At 32.2% G+C, this 23,109-nt stretch overlaps 1 protein-coding gene across 1 annotated transcript; it reads right to left on the bottom strand.

Annotated features, from left to right (window-relative positions):
• Positions 1-3,390: 3,390 nt before the first annotated feature.
• LOC106691898 (uncharacterized) lies at positions 3,391-22,817 on the bottom strand (the record flags this gene model as incomplete). Its single annotated transcript, XM_014437797.1, is given in 5 exon segments — positions 3,391-3,501; positions 4,431-4,541; positions 5,155-5,283; positions 14,775-14,951; positions 22,645-22,817. Coding segments are annotated over 5 exon segments (599 nt in total), but the record flags the coding sequence as incomplete, so codon positions are not given.
• Between the last annotated feature and the right edge of the window lie 292 nt (positions 22,818-23,109).

Here is a 23,109-nt window from a genome sequence, read left to right as displayed (position 1 = left end):
TTCTACATATTGATTTGCAGTACCTATTCAATGGGGTACTTTGGTACATCAGAATTAAAGTTATGAAATAAAATGAATAATTTATATATAATTATATTATTTATAATTTATAAATAATATTAATACTGGAAGATCGATGACTGATCGTGTGTAATATATAAAAAGGAAGATGGTCTTGGTACAGTCAAAGGAAAACTCAGATAGTCGTGAAACTATATATTATGAGCCTATGTTGCAGGGCTTCTTCATCAGCACATTCAACACTTACATGATATAAATATAAATGAACAAAGTAAATGAAAAATTAAAAAAGATCTACAGTGAAAGGTAAAAATTAAATAAGAATAATAAAAGGTTTTAGACAATTAATGAAAACAGAAATAAAAACAGATAAAAAAAAGAAATATAAAATACAGTATAACCGCAAATTTGACTTATCCTTAGTTATACGAGTTAAGGAACCGGTATTATAAATTTAAACAATTGCCCCTTACCCAACTGAACCTAAGTCACTTTAGACATATGGTTGCATATGTCCACTTTCTCCTAACAATTTTATAGAAAAGAAACCAATAAAAACGACTATGTTCCCAGAAGGCCCTTCAGACCCTTATAACAGCCCTTTCAAGCCCTAAGTATCCTATATCAATAGCAAGGGCTGACACTTAGGCAGTTACATGCTGTCATCTCACAATGGACTTGCATCAGTCTAACTATTTTATGGTTAACATATGTAAGTCAGTACACCCAAGTCTTAGGTCATGGTCTCTTTCTTAGAACTTCGGCCACCCAACTTCTCACCACGCCTTTTTTCCCCTTCCAGATATTTCCTAAATTATCTGATTGGTCCAAACCCCTTCTCCTATTTCACTATTCCTCTTACTCCCTCTTCTCAAGTGTTCATATATATTTCCTAGACTAGATAACTAAGTTAGAAGTTAGTAGAAGAGAGACACTCTGTAACAGTAACAGTAACATGTAGTTCTTGTAAATATATTAGAATAAAGTCATTTTAGTCTTCACTGATTTTTTATGATATGTAACTTACGTTTATCGTTTCCCACGCTCAGCGGAGAAGGGGGTGAGTTAAAGTCAAATAAAAAAAAAAATATAATCGCAAAAGGAAAAAAAAACAAAACAATAAAGAATAAATTACTCCTTAGGCCCCCGTTATTTTTTCTTGGAAATAACGAAAACCCCGAAGCATTAAGCCCACAATATAGCTGAAATATACCCCTATATAAGCAATTGTTGAATTATGACCATTGGCGAATACTTTTACAAGTAGATAACAGAAAACTTACCTATTCCGTGAACAACAAAAAAATATAAGTAAATTAACAAGTTGAAAGCAGAGAAAGAACAGCAGAACTATATGTACAAAAGTTTAATAATAAGAAAAAAAATATATTTACAGAGAATGAGAAAGGTACAAACAATTAAAACTTATAGGTTGACTTAACCTTAACCTTAATAACTATATTTACATTATTATCCAAAAGAGTATAAAAGTGAATATGAAATAAAAACAAAATAAAATTTAGTTCAAACCCCACGTAGTCCTCCACTTCTATTGTTAATGATCGTATATTGAAGTAAACACCATAATTTTGAAAAACAAAACATATACGACAACATTTCTCATATGGTGATATTCCGGTTCAAACCATAAAGACAGATGGCCTTTAAACTATTAACACTTCACATTGAACAATCGTAACGTGTTCCAAAATGAAACTGTCGCCTTAACAAAAACAAAACCCAGTGGTCTTAATTGTCCTTATATAAAACCTTTTATTATTCTTATTTAATTTTTGCCTTTTACTGTACAACTTTTTAATTTTTCATTCACTTTGTTCATTTCTGTTTACATCATTTAAGTGTTTGTATCTTTTTTTAAGCCTTGATGAAGCCCTCCAATGTGGGACGAAATGTTGGCTCAATATAAATAGTTTAATCACTATTTGAGTTTTTAATTGACTGTACCCAGACCATCTTTCTTTTATTATTACAAACAGTCAATCAGCGATGTTCCAGTATTAATATTTTTTTATTAATTATTTGTGTTCTATACTAGTTAGCAATAATATCTATAGTCAACAACTAACACATAAATAAATATATTTTTGTTAAACATTGAAAATGTTACAGAATAAGTTCATTTTTTTTGCTTAAACAAAGTAGATATCTCAGTATGGGTTTCCCACCAGGTAGTTAGATAAAGCTATGCAAAAAAATATAGGAACATCTACTCTCTATTTTCCATTGTACAGCATTTTGGGACAATCGCCCCACACTCATGCACCTTTACGATCCTTAATTAAGTTATTCTTATCAACAATTTTTATCTATTGTTTTATGTATATATTTAAAATTCCTGTAATCATATTTACCAAATATTTTTCATATTTTCAATTTCCCTATTGAAATCATGCCATCTTTATAATCATAGTTTAAAATTGTTTTACACTACAGTATTTAAATTATTATCTTTCACTATTGGTGCATTCATCTGTCTCTGCAACACCAAACAATACTCTATATCAGATATTACCTCTTTGGACCCTATCACCATGTATATATAAATATTAAAAAAATCAGGGAAAATATGTGAGAATAGAATGGTCCAATATATAAAAAAAAAATCAATATACAATAGATTAAATATATGACATATCAATAGGGAGGTAATAAAACAACATATTGGACATTTTGATACGTCCAAAGAGGTAATGTCTAATAAAGAAAGAGCATTGGTTTGTGCAAAGGAGATAGATGAATGCATCATTGGTGAAAGACAATAGTTTAAATAATGTAGTGTAAAACAATTTTAAACTATGATTTCATCGAAACAAGATTCTTGAATATAATGATGATGGAGCATGTTTGCTTCAGTTTTGACTGATTTTAGTTTTTATTAAAATGGTCCAATAAAGTCATATTGCGGTCCAATTTTATGCCAAGATATGTCAGATTTTTTGAAATATTGATCGATCATACATTTAGCTGAAAGGTGACTGGAAGCCTGTTCATGCCTTCTTGAAAGGAAAAGATTGTTTTGTCCACATTCTTAGCTCATCCATAATCTTTTGACCTGGCTTAGAGCTCTACAAGAATCCAGGCTGGTACTTGTAATAATTATGTCATCTACAAAACAGTTATGCTAGCTTTTTAGTATTTCGCAGTAAGAACGCGAAGAATGTTAATTTGTATAATGTTTGGAAACGTCGACTAAAATCAAAAGTTATACTTATTTGTGGTAATATCTACTGATTAAATTCCCGACTACCTTCTACTTACATCTCGTAATAAGAAGAATATACAACTATTTATTTAGTTTGTCTCAACATCGTATAAATATTCATTTTAATTAAAACAAAATGAGAAATAAAACAAAAAAATATGTATATTTTAATAGAATACTTTATTCATCTTTTACTTTTGAGGATTTTGTGCAGTCTTCCAATTGCATTAGCAACATAGATATGGTTGTCAAAATTTCTGTAAACATATTTAAACATTAACAAATATTACATTATTGTAAGCATTGTATTCATATATATATAAAAATAAATCTTGTAGAAGTATTTAATTTACAACAACTAGAGACTGGCTTTGACTGTTAATAATAGGAAAGTTATTTAATTTAATGCTAGATTAAGTTTTTTTTTTTTGGGGGCCAAGACTCCCATTGGAGTCCTCTACTGCCTAACCATGGTGGGGGTCACGTTTTTCATTTTATGGGGCTGCCATCCAATGAAAAAAGTCAACGCCCCGGCCGAATTCGAACCGGCACCGACAATAGATCTCAGAATGGTAAGGCTGTGCCCAACCACTGACTTATGGACGGCCCAGAGATTAAGTTATTAAATAAAATAATAATAAAGTTTAAATAAAACTTAGAAAGTTTTGTCATTCAGAATTGCCTTGATCATCACTGTATAGTCATACTGTGACATCACTGTATAATCATACTGTGACATTAAGTAATTATACATTAATGGGTGAATAAAAAAGAAATAAACTGATACACTGCACACACTCTACTAGGCAAGTTAAACAAACAATGTTATCTCTAATCCAAAGAGGTTGCCATTGCAGTAGGTGTCAATTACCTTTACTAGCAACAACTTACTTTAAGATTTTTATGCTATTGTAATACATTTACAGAAATTTAAAATTGCATGATTTAAGGTGGTAAAAAGTGAAATAATGGGAAAAATAATGTTAATTAAAGATAGGAAAGTGAGTTGGGAATTTATCTAATTGGAGTATTGGATCAAAAATTGGACTGAACAGTGGTCAAATTATTTCTGATGCAAAAGTAATTGAAAGAAAATAATAATGCTATAATATGTTAGAAAAAATTAAGTTCATCTAAATATGGCAACGTCTTGATAATTTATATTAACTATATATATGTAAATTACCTTGATGGAGTTGTAATTATGTTCATCTTCTCGTAACTGATACTGCCTCTTCATAATGTCCAAGTCTCTTTTGATTTCTTCAAGGTATACAATGGCATCTTCTCGAGACAACTGTAAATTAATTTTAATTTTTGAGTATCTTATATGAAAATTAATTTTATAACTAATGTTATCAGTAAACTACTCTCATATTTACCATTACATCACATATACTATGAATCATATATAGATGATTGTTCGTGTGTATATTGAGATGGTCAGAGTTGCGGTCAAGAAAACAAAAATATTATTTTATTTTTATAAATAAAGAGCATTTTTATTTTCTGTTTTTTTTTTTTTTTTTTTCATTTCGTTTAACTCATTTTTCTTGAAAATGTGGTATTAAAAGATATATTTAATCAGGTAATGGTTTTTAAATTAATTTAAAGATATGAGAATTACTTTAAAAATTTGAAGCTTGTTTGGATAAGATGAATATTGTGAATTTGTTCCGTGCTACACTGGATCTAAAACAAGCCATCAACAGTAATTCAAATATATGAATTTTATTTAGCAGATAAAGGATTAAAGAAAAACATGACTGAGTCGTAAAAATGATGCAATAGGGACTAGTCCAATAGAAATGGGTAAAAAATGGGTAACAACCATTGAGAAAAAAATCTTTTATATATGTATGCGTGGTTGTCTTTCTAGTATAATTTAATATATATATATATATATATACCGTCCCATCTTGAATCAAGTCTTCAATTGCAGAAGTGGCTCCTCTTTCATCTCCAGTCCAGAAAACATATTCTGCCAATTCTTGGGGAGTGTACTGAAGACCATATTTATTAGGTACTGCAGATGTCAACTGGAATAAATTACAATAACTAGAACAGTTTTGCCTTTGCTTTTTATTTCAAATAATAGATTCTGGAAAATATTAAAAACGTATTTAATATTAAATAACGAAGAGGATGATCAGGGTTGTGGTATGGAGGAAAATAAAGTGGATAGTAAACCATTTATTTTAGAAGACATCGCTGGCATTTAATTTAACATATTGAAGCCTCTTGGAGGAATAACCAATGTTATAATAGTATTCGCCAGAATTATGAAAAGTTTTGTATGCCACACATAGGTGTGCTTTCGGTCAATATAAATGCCGCCATTATAATTTAAACTTACAGAAGGCATCTAGTGGTTAGTCCTATTCCACATCCATGAAGTTCGTTATAAGCCCTGCCTTTTTGGCTTCACTTTTCCAGGCAGCTTTCCCCCTTTACTATATATATATTTTGTCGTATCCTTCATTGCAATAAAATTAGTATTTTATACATATATAATATATGAAATGTATTATATCTACTTTACTGAGTCTTCTCCCTTTGATTGCCTAAGTCCAGCTAAGGTGGTATAGTCTTGCTATAGCCTAAGGTTAGGTATAGTCTAAGCTATAGCCCATATACTATAAACCTCCTACCAAGATGATACATGAGCATAATTAATAGTATTAGCGGGAAACTAAACTTGTATTGAAATTCGCAATGTATTGAAATATAGAATTTGATATAATTGGCAGAAATCTTCTGGATACCTCCAAGAAATCTGCTCAATGTGTTCAGAAAGCTCCCACCCGATCCAGTGTACATATCCATCCAAAACGGTAAATCTAAATTGGTCGCAATAATTTTGTTTTAGGTGATATTTTTCCTAGTAGCCCCGTCAAATATCACCATTTTTAAATTTTAAAACCACGTATTTACTCGGGTTTGAATTAGAAAATTCAATGTACTTGCGAGACATTAATACAAAATCAAATATGGAAATCGTTGGTTGGATCTTGGTTTAAGACGCACAGTGGTGGGAAATTGCCGTTCTGTTCATCTCATGAATTCTTATATTATTGAGGGAGCTGAATTCGATGGAATGCATGATACTATTTTCAAGTGTACAAATATAAATTTTAATTTTTCCATCATTAAAATTTTTTTTTCTTATGAATAAAATATTATTATGATTCATTGCTATGTATCAAGGTTTTAACATTCCGATAACAACAATATGGTAAATGTCGTTATATGATTTAGCCACATCTGCGAAGAAACCTGTTACCCCGGATACCCCTCTCATACACACAGAGGCACCTATGTTTGAGTACCGCACTTGGTATTGTTGTCAGAGCTTTTCACACATCTCTTGCTATGTGCCGAAAGGACAGAAGCCAATTAAGCAGGTAGAAACCCCCCCTATAACTTTCCCTTCCCCTCTCTGGCCTATGGGAGAGGCTCACCTAGAGGGCGTTTTGTCACCTATGGCCAATGAGGAGTTAGATTCGGAAAAGATAACGCGTCGAAGAGGAGGTGGGGAAAAGGGGCAGGACAACGAGGCCAGGAAAAAAACATTGAAGACACAGAAGCAGTAGAGGTACTGAAGTAGAATGACGGGCTAGAGAAGAGGTCCTGAGGTGGGCTCTTCAGAAATGGAACTCCACCACTAGACGACACCGATGGCAACAACACTCAAGCTACTACACCTCACAACATGAATCATCCAAATCTTAAGCTATTTAGATACATTAGGTAACAATTCATAATGTAGACAATATTTTATGGCAAACCAATTATCAGAATCATTTCAATAATTTTAATCACAGCAATAAATAATAAATAAACACTTTGTTTCTTAATGTAGTTTATTTACTATTATATTACACAATACCACCCCTTATTATATTATATAATTAATGGTAACATTTTATATATAAAAAGGTATTTAATTGGTAACTGGTAAACACACAACAAGCCTTTGGAAAAGAATTCAATTATAATAATAGTTTTGCAGGACTCATTATAGATTTATTAATTACCTTATTTTGGATGATTGCCTTCACCGATTATCCTGGCATCCCGACTAAATCCCGAGACAGTGCATAGTATCATATTAGTTAATTTGAATATGTTCTCAACTTATTTCGGTCATCATTAAAAACTCACTTTTTTCAATGGCCTAAAATAATGTCTTTAAGATTAGGTTTGCGGCTAACAAACATTGTATGACGGAAGAACCAATAACGGTGAACTCGTTCCTAGGTATTTGAGTGTAAGAAACCATACTCATCAACAAGATAAGACTCACACAAAATTTGGATTAGTTCACACTTTCAACTACAGTGCGCCGTTACCGAGAGGTTGGGCCAGGTGGGGCTCAAGCGGCTTTCTCAGCACCCCACTGTTGTAATGACTCTTACGGCAGGTATATGAACTTTAGCTTTACTTGAAGGTAGCAGAAGGCTATAAAATTATATGGTATATAATTAAAACAATATTGTGAATTGTATTAGGTTTTTTTAAAATTTTAATTCTGTATAAATCTTAACACATTTATTAGTACAAGAGCCGGAAAGAGAAAAAGCCAGTTATCTCACCCCAATCTTTTATTACTTTAATCAAAACTATGTATAATTACTAGTCAAAATTGATGAGTCTGCCAAGTATAAGTAGAGGGAATAAAAATTGGCGGTTGTTTCAAAACATTAATTTTTCATTCGGAGCTATATATCTTAAAAACTACAAACACCACTTGAAAATATAAGAGAGCATTATTTAAAGAAGAGTAAATTTTCTGAAATATTAGCCCTAAAAGAGCTATTTACGTCCAACAGTTCTTGAGATATATCTTTTTAAAAAGCAAAATTTCATGACTACTGAAAGATTAGTAGTTAGTTAATTTATTTTGAGAATGCATATCTCAGGAACTATGTGACGTACAGATCTCTATTAGCACTTAAATTAAAGCTAGTTTAATGGGCTATAAAAACGTTTATGACCTTTACCTTCCTCGTAATAGTAGTTTTCATGATATTTGCTAAATTAAATTGATTTATAGTTGTTCGGACAATAAGTTTAATTTATGAAAAACATCATTTCAGAAACCATTGGACGTGCAGATGTATGCCAGCGCTCAAATTAAAGCTAGTTAAATTTACTACAAAATAGTCAATTATGTTTATCTTTGTAGGAGTAGTAGTTTTTATGATATTTGACAAAATAAACTCGCAAAATGTTAATTTCTAGTTGTTCGAATAAAATGTTGCATTTTTGAACAAATATATCTCTAAGCCGCACATATGTCTGCCAACACTCAAAATAAAGGGAATTTAACTTACTATAAAGTAGTTTATGACACTTATCTTCGTAGGGGTAGCAATTTTTATGATATTCATATATGAATATGAGTTTGGAAAATGAAAATGTGTCCGAACAACTATAAATCAATTTATTTTAGTAGTAAACTATTACTCCTACGTACATAAACATCATGAACTACTTTATAGCTGATTAAACTAGCTTTAATTTGAGTGCTAACAGACATCTGTACGTCAAATGGTTTTTGAGATATAATATTTTCAAAATAATTTCTCTAACTACTGATCGTTCAGAACGTCCCATACAACATTTTTATGAAATGTTGCTTTTTAAAAAGCTATATCTCGAAAACTATTTAACGTAAATAACTCTATTAGGGCTCATATTTAAGCAAATTTACTCTACTTTAAATGACGTTCTCTAAGGTTCTCCTACTTTTTATGATATAGAGCTCCGAATGAGAAATTATTTTTTTTTTTATCGCTTTGAAACAGCCGCCATTTTTTATTCCCCCTACCTATACTTGGGAGACTCATCAATTTTGACTATTAATTATACATAGGTTTCATTAAAGTAATGTAAAATTGGGGTATTATAATTATAGGATTATAGGGTAGAAAAATTATAGGAGAGCCAGGATAAAGGATATACAAGAGCCCAAGAGGAGAAAAAAGGCAGTTATCTCGCCTTTTTTCTCCTCTTGGGCTCTTGTATATCCTTTTTCCTGGCTCTCTTATATCCTTTCCACAGGAAGACGATATAATTTGGATTCACTGGATTAATTCTGATACGTACAGAAGATATGATAAAACAAAAAAAACTCTTTCACCGACTGGCCGGCAGTCAACTCGACTCTACACTCTTGTTATTATTATCAATATGCGCATATCGACACCCGCACCATCTGTAGTGACTAATTTTCTTTTTTTTCATTCATCGAGTTTCATATTTTTTGCTTCTAATTAAATCAAGTTAATTAACTTATTATTTTTGTGTAAAAAAGTTATTTTTTTTTTGTTTGTACATATTGATATATATGTACAAACAAAATATTTTTTTACTTCACATTTAATTATTTCATTTTTTTTGTAACAACAATTAAATTTATTTATCACGTGGAAGGTTATTTTTTTATTATTTCATTTTCTTCATTATTTTATTATTTTTTTGTATGTATTATATTTACTTCTATTATATATTTATTTCAGGTCCTCCGTATTATTTAACCAGCGAACATTTAACTTGCCCCAACAAATAGTTGATAACTATTTTTTGTTTCTTTTCGACCGCACCCCCTACTTCAGGGGTAACTTAAAATTCAGTTACAGTTTATATATATATATAAAGTTGATTTCGTTTTCCAAGCATTGTAATTTTCTATCAACTTGGATTTCTGTTAGCTACTCTTTAATTAATGGTTTTTTTTTTACTGTTCAATGGAGCGTGCTTAAAGGCTATTTCCCGTCAGTAAAAGTTTACAGTCCTTTGTAGGCGACATGAGGAGGCCCTATGAACCATTCGGTCCGTAATCCTTTTAAAGCCCTTCTAGATTCTATCTTTAACCTTTCAAATTTAAATCGCCACGTTTTATTTGGGTAAATAAAACGTCTTTTATTTGGTAAACGAGTCGCAGGTGACTCGGGTTCATAAAATACAGTTGCTAGTTTATTCTGTTTATTATTCTGTTCCTTCTCGTTATAAAATTTCTCTGCCTTAGGATATTTCAAATCACCTCTCATATCCTCAATATGACCGTTTAGATAACCAGGTATATACAGCATATATAAAATTCAATAAATAAAAATAAAATATAAAAATCCAATATATAAATTTCATATGTTTCCTGACCATTAATCTTGATCTTTTTCACTTTAACCCTGAATTTTTAAAATTAAAATCCCAAGAAAAAAAAATATACATATTTTTATTTTATTGGTAACAATTCAATTTTATACATCTGATTTTCCCCAAAATCACGCAGGAAGTGATAGAGGACATAACTCAGACCTACAACATGACAGGGGACAAGGATTGCACGGAATTCCAACCCTGACCCAGAAGGTGGCTCTCAGGAAACGGCCGGATCTTTTCATCGATCTCAATTCTTGCATTAGTGGAGGCTCAATTCCAGAACCTTGGAAGAGACAGCACTTTGTACTTATTCCTAAGACTAAGGGAAGACTGGAAGACTCGTCAACCTATCGACCAATTTTTTTATTGGATACAATGGATAAGACATTTGAGAAAGTCCTTTTCCTCAGGCTACAAGAGTTCATAGAGAGAATCAATGGCCTCTCTAGGACTCAATATGGATTTCGTAAAGAGCGATCCACGGTAGATGCGATTGGATTAGTAATCCAGACAGCCCTTACAGCAATTGTAAGATCAAGGTAGAGGAGAGGTGCTAAGTGTTATGCATCATCACTATAGATGTCAAGAATGCTTTTGACAGTGCAAGATGGACCTGTATGTTAGATGCTCTGCGGACTCTATCTTATGAGAGTTCTAACAGACTACTTTTGAGAACTGTATTATCTTTCAGACATTGTTCAAAGGAGGTGTCTGGTGACAGGTGGTTACAAGGTGACTGGTGGTCTCCCACAGGGCTCCGTACTAGGAGCCATGTATGACGCAATGATCAAGTTGAAAATACCGGAGGGAGCAATAGTTGTGAGTACAAGTACAAGAGTTTAGTACAAGAGCCCAAGAGGAAAGAAAAGGCAGTTATCTCACCCATTTTTTGATTACTTTTATGAAAACTATTTATAATTACTAGTCAAAATTTATGAGTCTGCCAAGTATAGGTAGGGGGAATAAAAAATGATGGCTGTTTCACAAAGATAAAAAAAACTAATTTTTCATTCGGAGCTCTATATCTCAAAAAGTAGGAACAGCTAAAGAAAACCTAATTTCCTTTATTTTGAGTGTTAGCAGACATATGTGCCTGGATATGGATCATAGAGGTATATTTTTTAAAAAATCTAACTTTTTATATGAACAATTAGAAATTAATATTTAGTGAGTTTATTTTGTCAAATAACATAAAAACTACTATTCCTACAAAGATAAACATCATAAACTATTCTGTAGTAAATTTAACTAGCTTTAATTTGAGCGCTGGCATACATCTGCACGTCCAATGGTTTCTGAAATGATGTTTTTCATAAATCAAACTTATTATCCAAACAACTATAAATCAATTCATTTTAGCAAATATCATGAAAACTACTATTCCTACGAAGGTAAAGGTCATAAACGTATTTATAGTCCATTAAGCTATCTTTAATTTGATTGCTAATAGACATCTGTATGTTTCATAGTTCCTGAGATATAGATTTCTCATAATAAATTATTATTATTAATTATTAAATAAACTACTGTTCTTTCAGTACGTCCCATACAACATTTTTATGAAATGTTGCTTTTTAAAAAGCTATATCTCGAAAACTATTTAACGTAAATAACTCTTGATTAGGGCTCATATTTTAGAAAATTTACTCTTCTTTAAATGACGTTCTCTTAGGTTTTCTTGTGTTGTTCCTACTTTTTAAGATATAGAGCTCCAAATAAAAAAATAGTTTTTTTTATCGCTTTGAAACAACCGACAATTTTTATTCCCCCTACCTATACTTGGCAGACCCATAAATTTTGACTAGTAATTATACATAGTTTTCATTAAAGTAATAAAAAATTGGGGTGAGATAACTGCCTTTTTTCTACTCTCGGGCTCTTGTACTAGTTGGCCAGAATGTTGCAACCATTCCTCTGGAATACGGTCATCTCAACGGACAACAAAAGGCGAATTTTTAAAAGTATTGTTGAGCCCTCACTTAACCACGCTGCAGAAACCTGGACACTTAACCATGGATTATACTCCAAACTATAAGCGGGAGAGATGGATTTATGGAGGAGATGGCTGAGGAATATCCGCCTGGATAAAATCAGGAATGAGGATATCAGAAGCAGGCTAGGGGTGACCGAAGGAGTTCCGGAGAGGATTGGAAGGAGCAGGCTGAAATGGTATGGGCACTGTCAGCGGATGTCAGAACGTAGGTGGCCAAAGAGACTTCTGAAATGGGAACAACCAGGAAGACGGAGGAGAGGAAGACCCCGAACCCGGTGGAAGGACTACGTGGAGGAGGACATGGCCGGCAGGGGACTTGAAGAGGAAGATTGGTGGGATAGAGAGAAGTGGAGGAACGCTCTGACTTACACAGGCAACCCAATGAGGGGAAAAAAACCCGGCAAAAGTAAAAGTAAGTAATGAGATTAAACTAATTAAAAATGAAAAAATACAACCATTATGAAGTTTTTTATAATATACTACAGTGTAATCTCGATAAGCAGAACTTCGGCACTATGGATACTCCAGAAATTCGAACTGATTTTATAAAAAAAGAAAAAAAATTTACTTTTTTTTTTTTTTAGAAAACTCAGCAGGCAATAAAATTTTAATTTTCAAATAAAATTGCATATGTGTAAAGGACTTATTTTACATCCCGATCTGTAGGCCAGCTATTGTAATCACCGTTAAAATCGAAAGTGGAAATTTTATAAAGTTTGGATAAGGAGTAATCTAATTCCTATGGAAGTGTTCATAATATATTTTGTTGAAATTAGAAATAGCTTAACATAATATCTACCATATAAATCATTTGATTATGTAAAAATAATTTAATTAATAGCAGAAATATGTGTAATACAAATTTTGTTCAATCTTAATCAATATCTTTTATTTTTATTTATACCTTTTTACTTATAAATGAACAATTTTATAATTTTAACAAATTAAATCTCCACTTAGCATTACTGTGGATGTAAAATAAAATAAAAGTGCAGCCAAATAAAATACGGCTGGTGACCAGCGATGTTATTAGACTCATAGAATCTTACAAAAGAAAAAAAAAAACCGACTTATTTAAAATATATTACTTTTTTAAGACTTCAAACTTTCGAAAAAAAAGTTAAATAAATAAAAATAATTATGTACATTACATACAAGATCATAGATAGTAGACCATAACACAAAAAAAGGCAATCCTTCCCCGCCGGACATGCCCCACTAAGACCCCCGAGGAGCGACGGTCCTATATAACTTTTGAAATATTAGCTTAAAGCAGGAAGAGGAGACATTAAGATAGTTAAATCGAGCAATATCTAAAAAGTGCCTGAAATTATAAAAACAGACGAATAATATTATTGAATTTTCTTACAGCATTTTTCTTAATACTTTCTTTAATTCGAACACTGCTTGAAGCAATTAGTTCGGATTACTGAGATTATACTGTGTAATATATACAGAACATATATAACTATATATATGGAGTAGCCAGCAAGTTCATCGCGAGGCCGATTTGGGTTGATCGTCCCTCGCCTCACAATGTCTGGGGTGGAATTCCGTGTACGATGGACTTTGAAGCGATTTTAGAAGACAAAACTTTCTAGCAATAGTTTAAGACATAGTTCATATGGACCGAAAGTTATCAATTATCCAAGTTATTTAAATTCCGCTGGACGTGAGAGTTTTTTTTCCCTTTCAATAATTATTATTGTTTCTTACGTAGGTAGATAAGCCATATTTTAGTACAATTAGCGAGCTATTGATAGATTAGCAAAAAGTAAGTCATATTATTCTCTCACGATATATTTTCCTGGCCCAAAAAAAAACAAACGCGAAAGTGAAATATTGAAATCAAATTATTGTCCATACTGTGAAGTTTTATAACAACTTTTTCATATTTACAAACAAATAGTACTAGTCAGTAAAAATCTATCTTGAACAAGTGTCGGAGATCGTATGTTTTCGAGGTAACGCATATACGGAATGCTGCTATCCAAAGTTGGGTATCCAAATTTATTTTCTTCATGAGCCTATATCTCGAAAACTTAATAAGTGATTTAAAAAATAAAAAAATAGTTTTGAACATATATTATACTTATCCACCCATACCTCTGCTGGAATGCACCTGATACTGAAACACAGTGTACAAACAAGGTGTGTATTTCACACCTCTTATTTCTCTTAGACTGTTCCTATGACAAGACTATCGCGAAACACTTATAAGATAAAAAGTAGATCTTATATAGAGAAAAGCTGGCCATCCCTCCTATATAACATACTACTACTACTAACATACTACTACTACTATTACTAACATACTACTACTACTACTACTAACATACTATATAACAACTGATAATATAATGAAGATACCTGCTGATCTGTCCTGCTTTTCAAGAAGGAATCTTTCTGGTTAACGTAGTGAATTTGACTTTGACCCTGACCTTGAGTGCTCTTGAGAATTTCTTCCGAGTTTGGCTGGAGTTTTCGGCTGTTAGCAACTTCGGGGAAAAGACCAAGGTTCTTCCATTCCATCAGCTCTTCCAAAATCTGTCGAAGATAAAACATAAAATATTAGCAAACCAGGCACTGCTTCGCTATTGCTAGATATGGGGATGCATATATACACCATCAACAGTCCAACGTTTCGGCCATTTTTAATCATTTATTTATTGTTATTTACAACTGTATAACATATATACAACAAGTAAATTTACTGTAGGTGAGATAGTGACATGATACAAACATGTGGAGAATCTATCCATTGATGGGATTCCAATAACGTTTCTAGAAGAGAAGATCCCGAGGCCATCTTCTTTTAAGACGCCTAGGAGCATTATTAGGTAATGAAGGAGAAGCCAGGTTAGAAACAAGTGGATTTGGGTGGTTGGGAAGTTTTCCATGGAAGGAATGGTATCTAGTTCTGGCCAAATCGGCAACACATGGGACATTGAGGTCATGATGGATGACTTGATTTGTGACAAAGTGGGGAGCATTAAGGATTTTACGAAGCAGTTTGGACTGTAAGGATTGGATTCGGGAGGAATTTGATGGTTTAGTGGAGCCCCAAGGACAATCTTAAATATAAATTTACACCTCACATCCAATTCTTTTAAAAACGTTTTGCAGGCAATGTTCTGCCCAGGAAATTAATTAAAAATCAAATTACCCTATTTTGTCACAATTTCATTAATTTTTAAGCTTTTGATTTTAGATCAATTTTACACTATCAACTGCCATATAAACAAAGAAAAACGTTTTTTAAAGAATTGGATGTGAGGTGTAAATTTCTAATTAAGATAGTCCTTGAGGATGGCCGAATTGGCCGAAACGTTGGACTGTTAATCATGTAATAAAGAGTGTTGAGGCTTAACATGGATACCAAATGATTTATTTAAAAAATAAATAGCAGTCTCAAGAAATTGAAAAAAATATATATAAATTAAAATTGAATATTCATTAACATTTTAATTTACACATTGGATCAATGATTGAATTAATTGCTTATTACATCTATTTAGTTTATAGCAGTAAATAACATTATATAATAAAAATATATGGTAACAATCCCCAATACTGTATAATACTCCAAATGATTATTGACAAAAATGTTTAAAACCGAAAAATCCAACTTATTTTCTTTTATATTCTAATTGCTTTATCAAAATCCAAATTAAAACCAGAACAACTGTTCTAATTAATAAAAACAATTCTTAGGCCACTGCTGATGTACGGCTGTGAAGTCTGGGGAGCGGCATCGTTTCAAAATAAAGTCCTAAGAATGGCACTGGATGCTCCTTGGTTTGTGAGAAACAGCAAATTGCATCGGCAGAGTTGGGCAACTATGAAACTAATAGTAAAAATTACCATTGATACGATATGTATTTATCAATGGTTCATTCATGAATAAGGGTCTTAGCCGTGGCAATTTTAGCTATTAGTTTCAGCTATAGCTAATTTTTTCCCATCTCAGTGGATCGGGAATTACAAATAGAGTTAATATAGGATTACATAAAAAAAAAAAATCATTAAGTTCCACTCCCAGTTACAGATAGTTAAAGGAGCTGTGACTAACAACTTGGGAAACCCAACCACAACCCGAAGACTGAAGCCCAGGCTACTGCTGGACAGTCTGCTATATATTCTATTATTGACATTACTTCTATTTTATTTTCGTATTTTTTTCAAATTAACTTGTTTTGTTTTACCCATTAGAGGGCAATTGTTTGTTTTGTTAAGTCTACAAATGTTATTAATTTTACTTTTCTCTTTTATTAGATATTATTATTTACTAAATAATTCAAAAATACTATCCAAATTATAGTCTCAAAACATTTATTTCATTTACACGTCCAACGTTTCGGCCAATTCGGCCATCTTCAGGTACAATCTATTACAAAAAGTTTCCATTATTTGTATGATCCTACAATCAATTCAATTATTTAACATTATTATTTATAATTTACCTTACCTTAATTTACTATGAAACATATCATTTAACCATTTTAAAAAAACTCCATACAGGCTATTCTGCCCAGGTCAAAACATTTATATCTATGAACAACATTAAAACCATTAGGTAAACTTATTTTTTGTTAATCAGTATATCTCACATTTGTTTAATTACCTAATATGTCAAAAATACATTAAAAATCACAATGTATCAATTATATGTATAGTATCAATTGTATAGTATCAATCAAATTTAGTAAAAAATTGCCAGTCTCAAGAAAGAAATTTAAAGATTATAAATAGATATTATTATTTTTATTTATTTATTTTATCATATTTTTTTTATTTATCAATGGTTAAAATTGAAACTAATAGCTAAAATTGCCATGGATACAATATTTATTTATTAATGGTTCATTCATGAATAAGAGTCGTTAGTTTCAACAACAGCTATTTTTTGCCCATCTCTACTATAACCTTCCAATTATAGGTATTTTATTTGTAAGTCTTCCCAACTTCGCTCTTACTACCTTAGATATTTTATAATGTCATATTAAATGACCTAATCGTACAAAACTGACAAATTTAAATCAGTCTTTAGTGAAATTATCTCAGATAACAGGGGAGTGCCCTTTCTAAGGATTCTCGGGGAGTCTATTGTGTGTTTAAGAAGCGGCTAGAGATGACAAGGCCGCAGTAATAAGCTGTCAAAACGTTATTCCTATAGCGGCTAAGGGAGTAATTACAGAACTTTAAAGGAACCCATCATTCTAAATCACAATAGGTCTTATTCATGACGTAATTGGAAACAGAAAATGAAAAGGTAAACAATAAGAAGATTTATATATGTATATATAGTTGACCGTAACAATTTATATATAAGAAGATGGTCAGGGTTGCGGTCAAAAGAGAAACAAAAATAGTTTACAACTATTTATTTTCCGACGTTTCGCCCCACATTGCAGGGCTTCATCAGGGCTAAAAAGATAAAAAAAAACTGAGAATATTACAACAATAAGACACAATAAGGCAATTTAAGCTAGGATAAATATTATGTAAAAATAAAGTGATAAAAAATTACATATAAATAAAAGGAATGAAGACGTAAAATAGTATCAATATAAAATAAAATTGAATAAAACAATGATAAGAATAAAAAAATAAGTAACAATGGTAAGAGTAAAAATTTTTGAAAAATACGTAAAATATACCGTTAAAAGTGCAGGAGACGAACATAAAAAAAATAGATATTAAATAAACGTCTTGAAAGAATAATTATAAATAAAAAAATAATAATGATATTAAAAGAGCAAAGAACAAGTCAGGACCACCTACCTGTTCAAAGAACCTATCTTTGAACTACCTTCAAAGGAACTAGCTTGGGTGTGGGGTGAAACGTCGGAAAATAAATAGTTGTAAACTATTTTTGTTTCTCTTTTGAGAATTTCTCCATCTTCTTAAAGAGAGAGAAATACTTTATTCATCTATACTGCCTAAATAGTTCAATCAATCCGTAATCGGACATATATAAATTACATATAATTACATGGTATAATAAGATATAAAGAAAACAATTTTTTTCCCCACAGGTTTCCTTTTACATTTTTCGGTTTATACACCAAATACAAATATTTCAATTCATTCATTTTTTCTTTCCCATTTCTGCTCCTCAAATTTCACCACTTCATAATTTTTTAATTCACCCGATCATAAATTCGCTCTCCGGAATTCACCCTCCTAGATCCTCTTCAGTGACCCGCTAACCAAATTCACCATCATTTATAGTCACAGCAGTAGATCAGTTTACCAAAAATAAACAAATAGATACATTTTACGAGAATAAGACTAACACATAGATTCAAAAGAAAACATAATAAAAAGCCGGTTACAAGAAGCACTTGAATGGATAAAGTAGTTATAAAAAATATATATATAAATAAATAAAAATAATAATACTAATAAAATGAAATAATTTAATGAATAAATAAGTCAAAACACACACATCGACAGGTCCGCATATTAAAACAAATAAATAAAACAATGAATAATCTCCGAGCTAATTCCCATCCAGGTGATGGTGTATGATCCCCAGGGAGATATAAGAAGATTTATGTCATTATTAACTATGTAATAATAAAACTTTTTAGACATTAACTAGCTGACCCAGCAATGATTTGCTATTGCTATATTTGAGGATAGATTTAATAAAAACTATATTGACAGTTTGATATAAATTATTGTGTTTAGTTAGAATTAAACATTTAAAAATATTGTTCAAATAAATAAAATTTTATCCATTTTAGTCTAAAAACATTTTAATTCTATTTACAAGTCCGACGTTTCGGCCAAACCGGCCATCCTCAGGGACAATCTTAATACAATTTCAGAAATAAATAATTTAAAAAACAACTTCATGCAGGCTATTCATCCCAGGTTAATCCAAAAATTACCCTAATTAGTCGATTTTCACATTAAAATAAAAAAAAAAAAATTATTAGTTGTGATAAATTTTTAACAAAGAAGGTGACTGTGATAAATAAAATTTTAATTTTAATGTAAAAATTGCCTAATTAGGGTAATTTGTTGGATTGACCTGGATAGAATAGCCAGCATGAAGTTATGCAGTAAGATGATATTCATCTTACCCCAGTAGAATTGATCCGCTGCCTTGGATTACATCTGGAGAAACCACTAACTTAAAATCCTCACAGAAGACTGAAAAGGTAATAGTCGAAATCGACTATTACAGCACTTACTGGACAAACGGTCTAAACTTTCAATCCATTACAAAAGACTGATCTACATGACTATAATATGACCTTTCTGGACGTACGGAGTTGAGCTTTTGGGGGTCCACTAAACCTTCGAATTCCTCTCGTATACAATCCTTACAATCCAAAATCCATTGTAAAATCCTCAGTGCCCTTAATTTTGTCACAAACGAAATCATGCATAAGACCCTAATGTTACATATGTAAGCGATCTAGCCCGAACCAGATATCAATCCTTCCATTATAAACTCTCTAACTACCCGAACCCACTAGTTAATAACGTTTTCCTCTTCCATTCCCGACAGTCCTCCGAAGCGCCTGAAAAGAAGATGGCCTCGAAAGCTTTGGATGTGGAAGTATTATTATATAGCTACCAATGGGTAGTTTCTCTGTGTTTGTTTCACACCATCACATTTACTAGATGTATTTTTATGTAAATACAGTTGTAAATATCAATAAATAAAATTAATAAAAAATGTGTTCCCACAATTAAAAAATCTCTTTTTTTTTGTAATAAAATAACAATTATTATCGAACGAATTAATTGCATCCCCCAGTGGAGCGGCCCTCCCCGTTCTTTATACCTGCGGCCAGCGGTTCATAGGCCAATATTGTAACCCCCGCCTTCAGCGTGTTGAACGCGAGGGTGGTGAACACAAATAAAATGTTTTTACTGTTATTACTGTTTTATTAGTTAGGGCTAAATAACACAAAACGTTCTTACTGTAGTGAGAGCAAACAATACTACAAAGCCTTGATCGCAACCTACCGACTGTTGTTACCAACCGGCTTGTGATACAATCGATATATTCACAGTTTACCACAGAGCAACAATGTATAGAATAAAAAATGAATTTTTACATCTCACTTTTACACAGCGGATCCAGCCCAACCTCATATAATACCATGTGGGAAAGGAAGGGCACCAAATTACGAATGTATATGTTTAGATATATATTAATAATGTTATTTATCTATTTAATAAAGGAGCATGAAGAAAAAAAAATTAATTACCTTACTACATTAACCTTTTAACATCTGGAGAAAATATACAATATATTTCCTTTGCGTGTTTGGCCTAGCCAATTGAGGTGAACGAAAGCTTAAGTTGTAAACCCTAGACTACTCATTATAGGCCGTAATGTAATATCGATTTCCGGTAACAAGCTATCCACGGCCACAAGGATCTTGAGGTGCTGATTTAGGCACCACTGCAGCTCAAGAAGCCACTCCAGTTTGAACAAAAGCCTTTCTCACCCACAACTAATTTATAACCTCCCTGAAGGAATAATACGGTAATTGGTCAATGCTGTTTTTGTAAATTCGATCGATTTATACGTTTCAGGGCCTATTTATATGTATATAAAAAGAAAGAAAAAAATAAGTGATTTAAAACAAAAAAGTGTTTTTCTCTGATTGTGGTCGTACTCTCTCGTTTCATAAGAAAATACTGCTTTTGATAAAACTTTGCGGTTATACTTTTAAAGGATTAGTTTACTATTCTTATTTTATTTTATTGGTTATTTTATTATTGTGGGAGTTGGCAACTCAATGGTAAGATAATTCCAAAATACTAATTCCAAGGACCCGGTTTCGAATCCGGTTTTGGCAGATAATTATTTTCTGTTTTGCTGTATCCGTGTGTTAGCGCTGTAGATTAAGAAGCTATCAGTGTTCTACCCAGTACAAAAAAGGTGGTATCCTTAATTGAGCGAAAATCTGCTAGTCGAGCGTGATTCTGATCAAATCATCTCTTTGTACAACCGTTGATCTCGTAACAGTACTGCATCCCTAACCCATCATGGTTTGTAGCGTTGCAGATTTATTTATTTTTGTTTTTATTTAGATTATTTTAGCATTATTAATTTATTTAGTGATGCTTATTTCAAGATTTAATAATTTTTGGTAGGAAAGTGTTTGGTTGTTCTTTTTCACTGTATCACTAAAATAAATTTGCTTTAACGCACTAAATATTAATATAATATAATTCGTTTTCAAGTCAAACAGAATACGAAGAATTTATTTTATTAAATATATTTCATTTCAATTTAGAGGCTGTGATAGCCGAGCAGGTTGGGACGTAGGGGGAATCCTGCGAATTGAAGACTTTACCCCTCCATGGTTAGAATAGGGTGGTGCCCTGTAGATATTCACCCCCCTCCCCCATGCCCTCGTATACCAGAAGTTACCAGGAAAAATGTAAAAAAAATAAAATATCATCAACAAGACACCTCCTTGTAAAAACGTTGATCAAGGAAGAATATATCCTTACAAAGTACTGAACCCCGGACTCACGGTTTTAGTGGTACATATTTTAATTTTCAAGGGCTTTTTATTTAATAAGTTTTATTATCTGAAGATGTGCAGATTTTATTCCCTATAATCCAATGATAAAAAGTCATAATTTCGAGTTGCAAAAATTCATAGCTATTTAGTGGCATAGTACCTTGTTGTACCTAATTGCTTAAAACGGGAAGAGGAGACTTTGTCTCCTGTCTTTCTGGCAGTTCTTTTCTGGTCCATCCGAAGGTTGGAACCTTCTTAGCATGTGCCCCTCAAGGATGCTCTCAGCCGGTTTGACTCCAAGGTTAGTCCGAATGGTACAGTTCCGTACTCTACCTCATTGTGTCCTTCCTTCCACCTTACGAAGGTACCGTATCTCCATGGATGGGTTAAATCGGTTAATATACAAAAACTGCCTGAAATTGGAAAACGGCGTGAAACCCGCCTTTTCGTGGTAGCCTTACTTATCCTAAGTTTGAAACAGACACTTATCGCGAGTATGTTGGTCAATGCAGAAAATACTACTATCTCACAAGATAAGATAATAACACACAAAAAGAGGTAATTCTTCCCGGCTGGACCTGCACCACTAAGGGAAGGTCCTATATCACTTTTGAAGTATTTGGGGAAGAGGAGACTCAATACAATGAAATCGAGCAATATTTACATAGTGCCTGAAATTGGCAAACACACAAACACACACACATATATGTATGTACTGTTATTTATACACATACCGATGGTTGTTCCAGCGGCCTCTGCTGCATATTTCCAGCAGGTAGTTGCTTCTCCAGTACCTTATGGATGTTCTTGGAAGGGATGTCCAGTTCTGTCTTTATCCTTGGAGCGTTGCCGCCTTCCTTGTCCACCTTCTCGGATATTCTAGCCACAAGTCTGCCGTCCTTTTCATCTGAAATAAAAAAAAAGAAAAAATATCATATAATCCGTTGGATTCTATATTTTCCTTTGGGTAATCATACAATTCTTTTATATTTCGCATTTGTCAATACACACATCCGCCTTAAATATATAATTTCAATTTTTGACGAATTTTCGTTTTTTGAGCCAGGCTCATGATGTTACACCGAAAACGTGCATTACAGCTAAAAAACAAATCAGAAAATTTTCACGATCGCAATACTTCACCACACACACACACACACACACACACACCCGTGTGGAGTAGCTAGTCTCCCATCGGG

Source organism: Halyomorpha halys, unplaced genomic scaffold, assembly GCF_000696795.3.
Source record: "Halyomorpha halys isolate HHAL.00 unplaced genomic scaffold, Hhal_1.1 Scaffold4450.1, whole genome shotgun sequence".
NCBI lineage: Eukaryota > Metazoa > Arthropoda > Insecta > Hemiptera > Pentatomidae > Halyomorpha > Halyomorpha halys.
The sequence above is the reverse complement of the archived record's forward strand: the minus strand, read 5'-3'. Positions and strand labels throughout refer to the sequence as shown.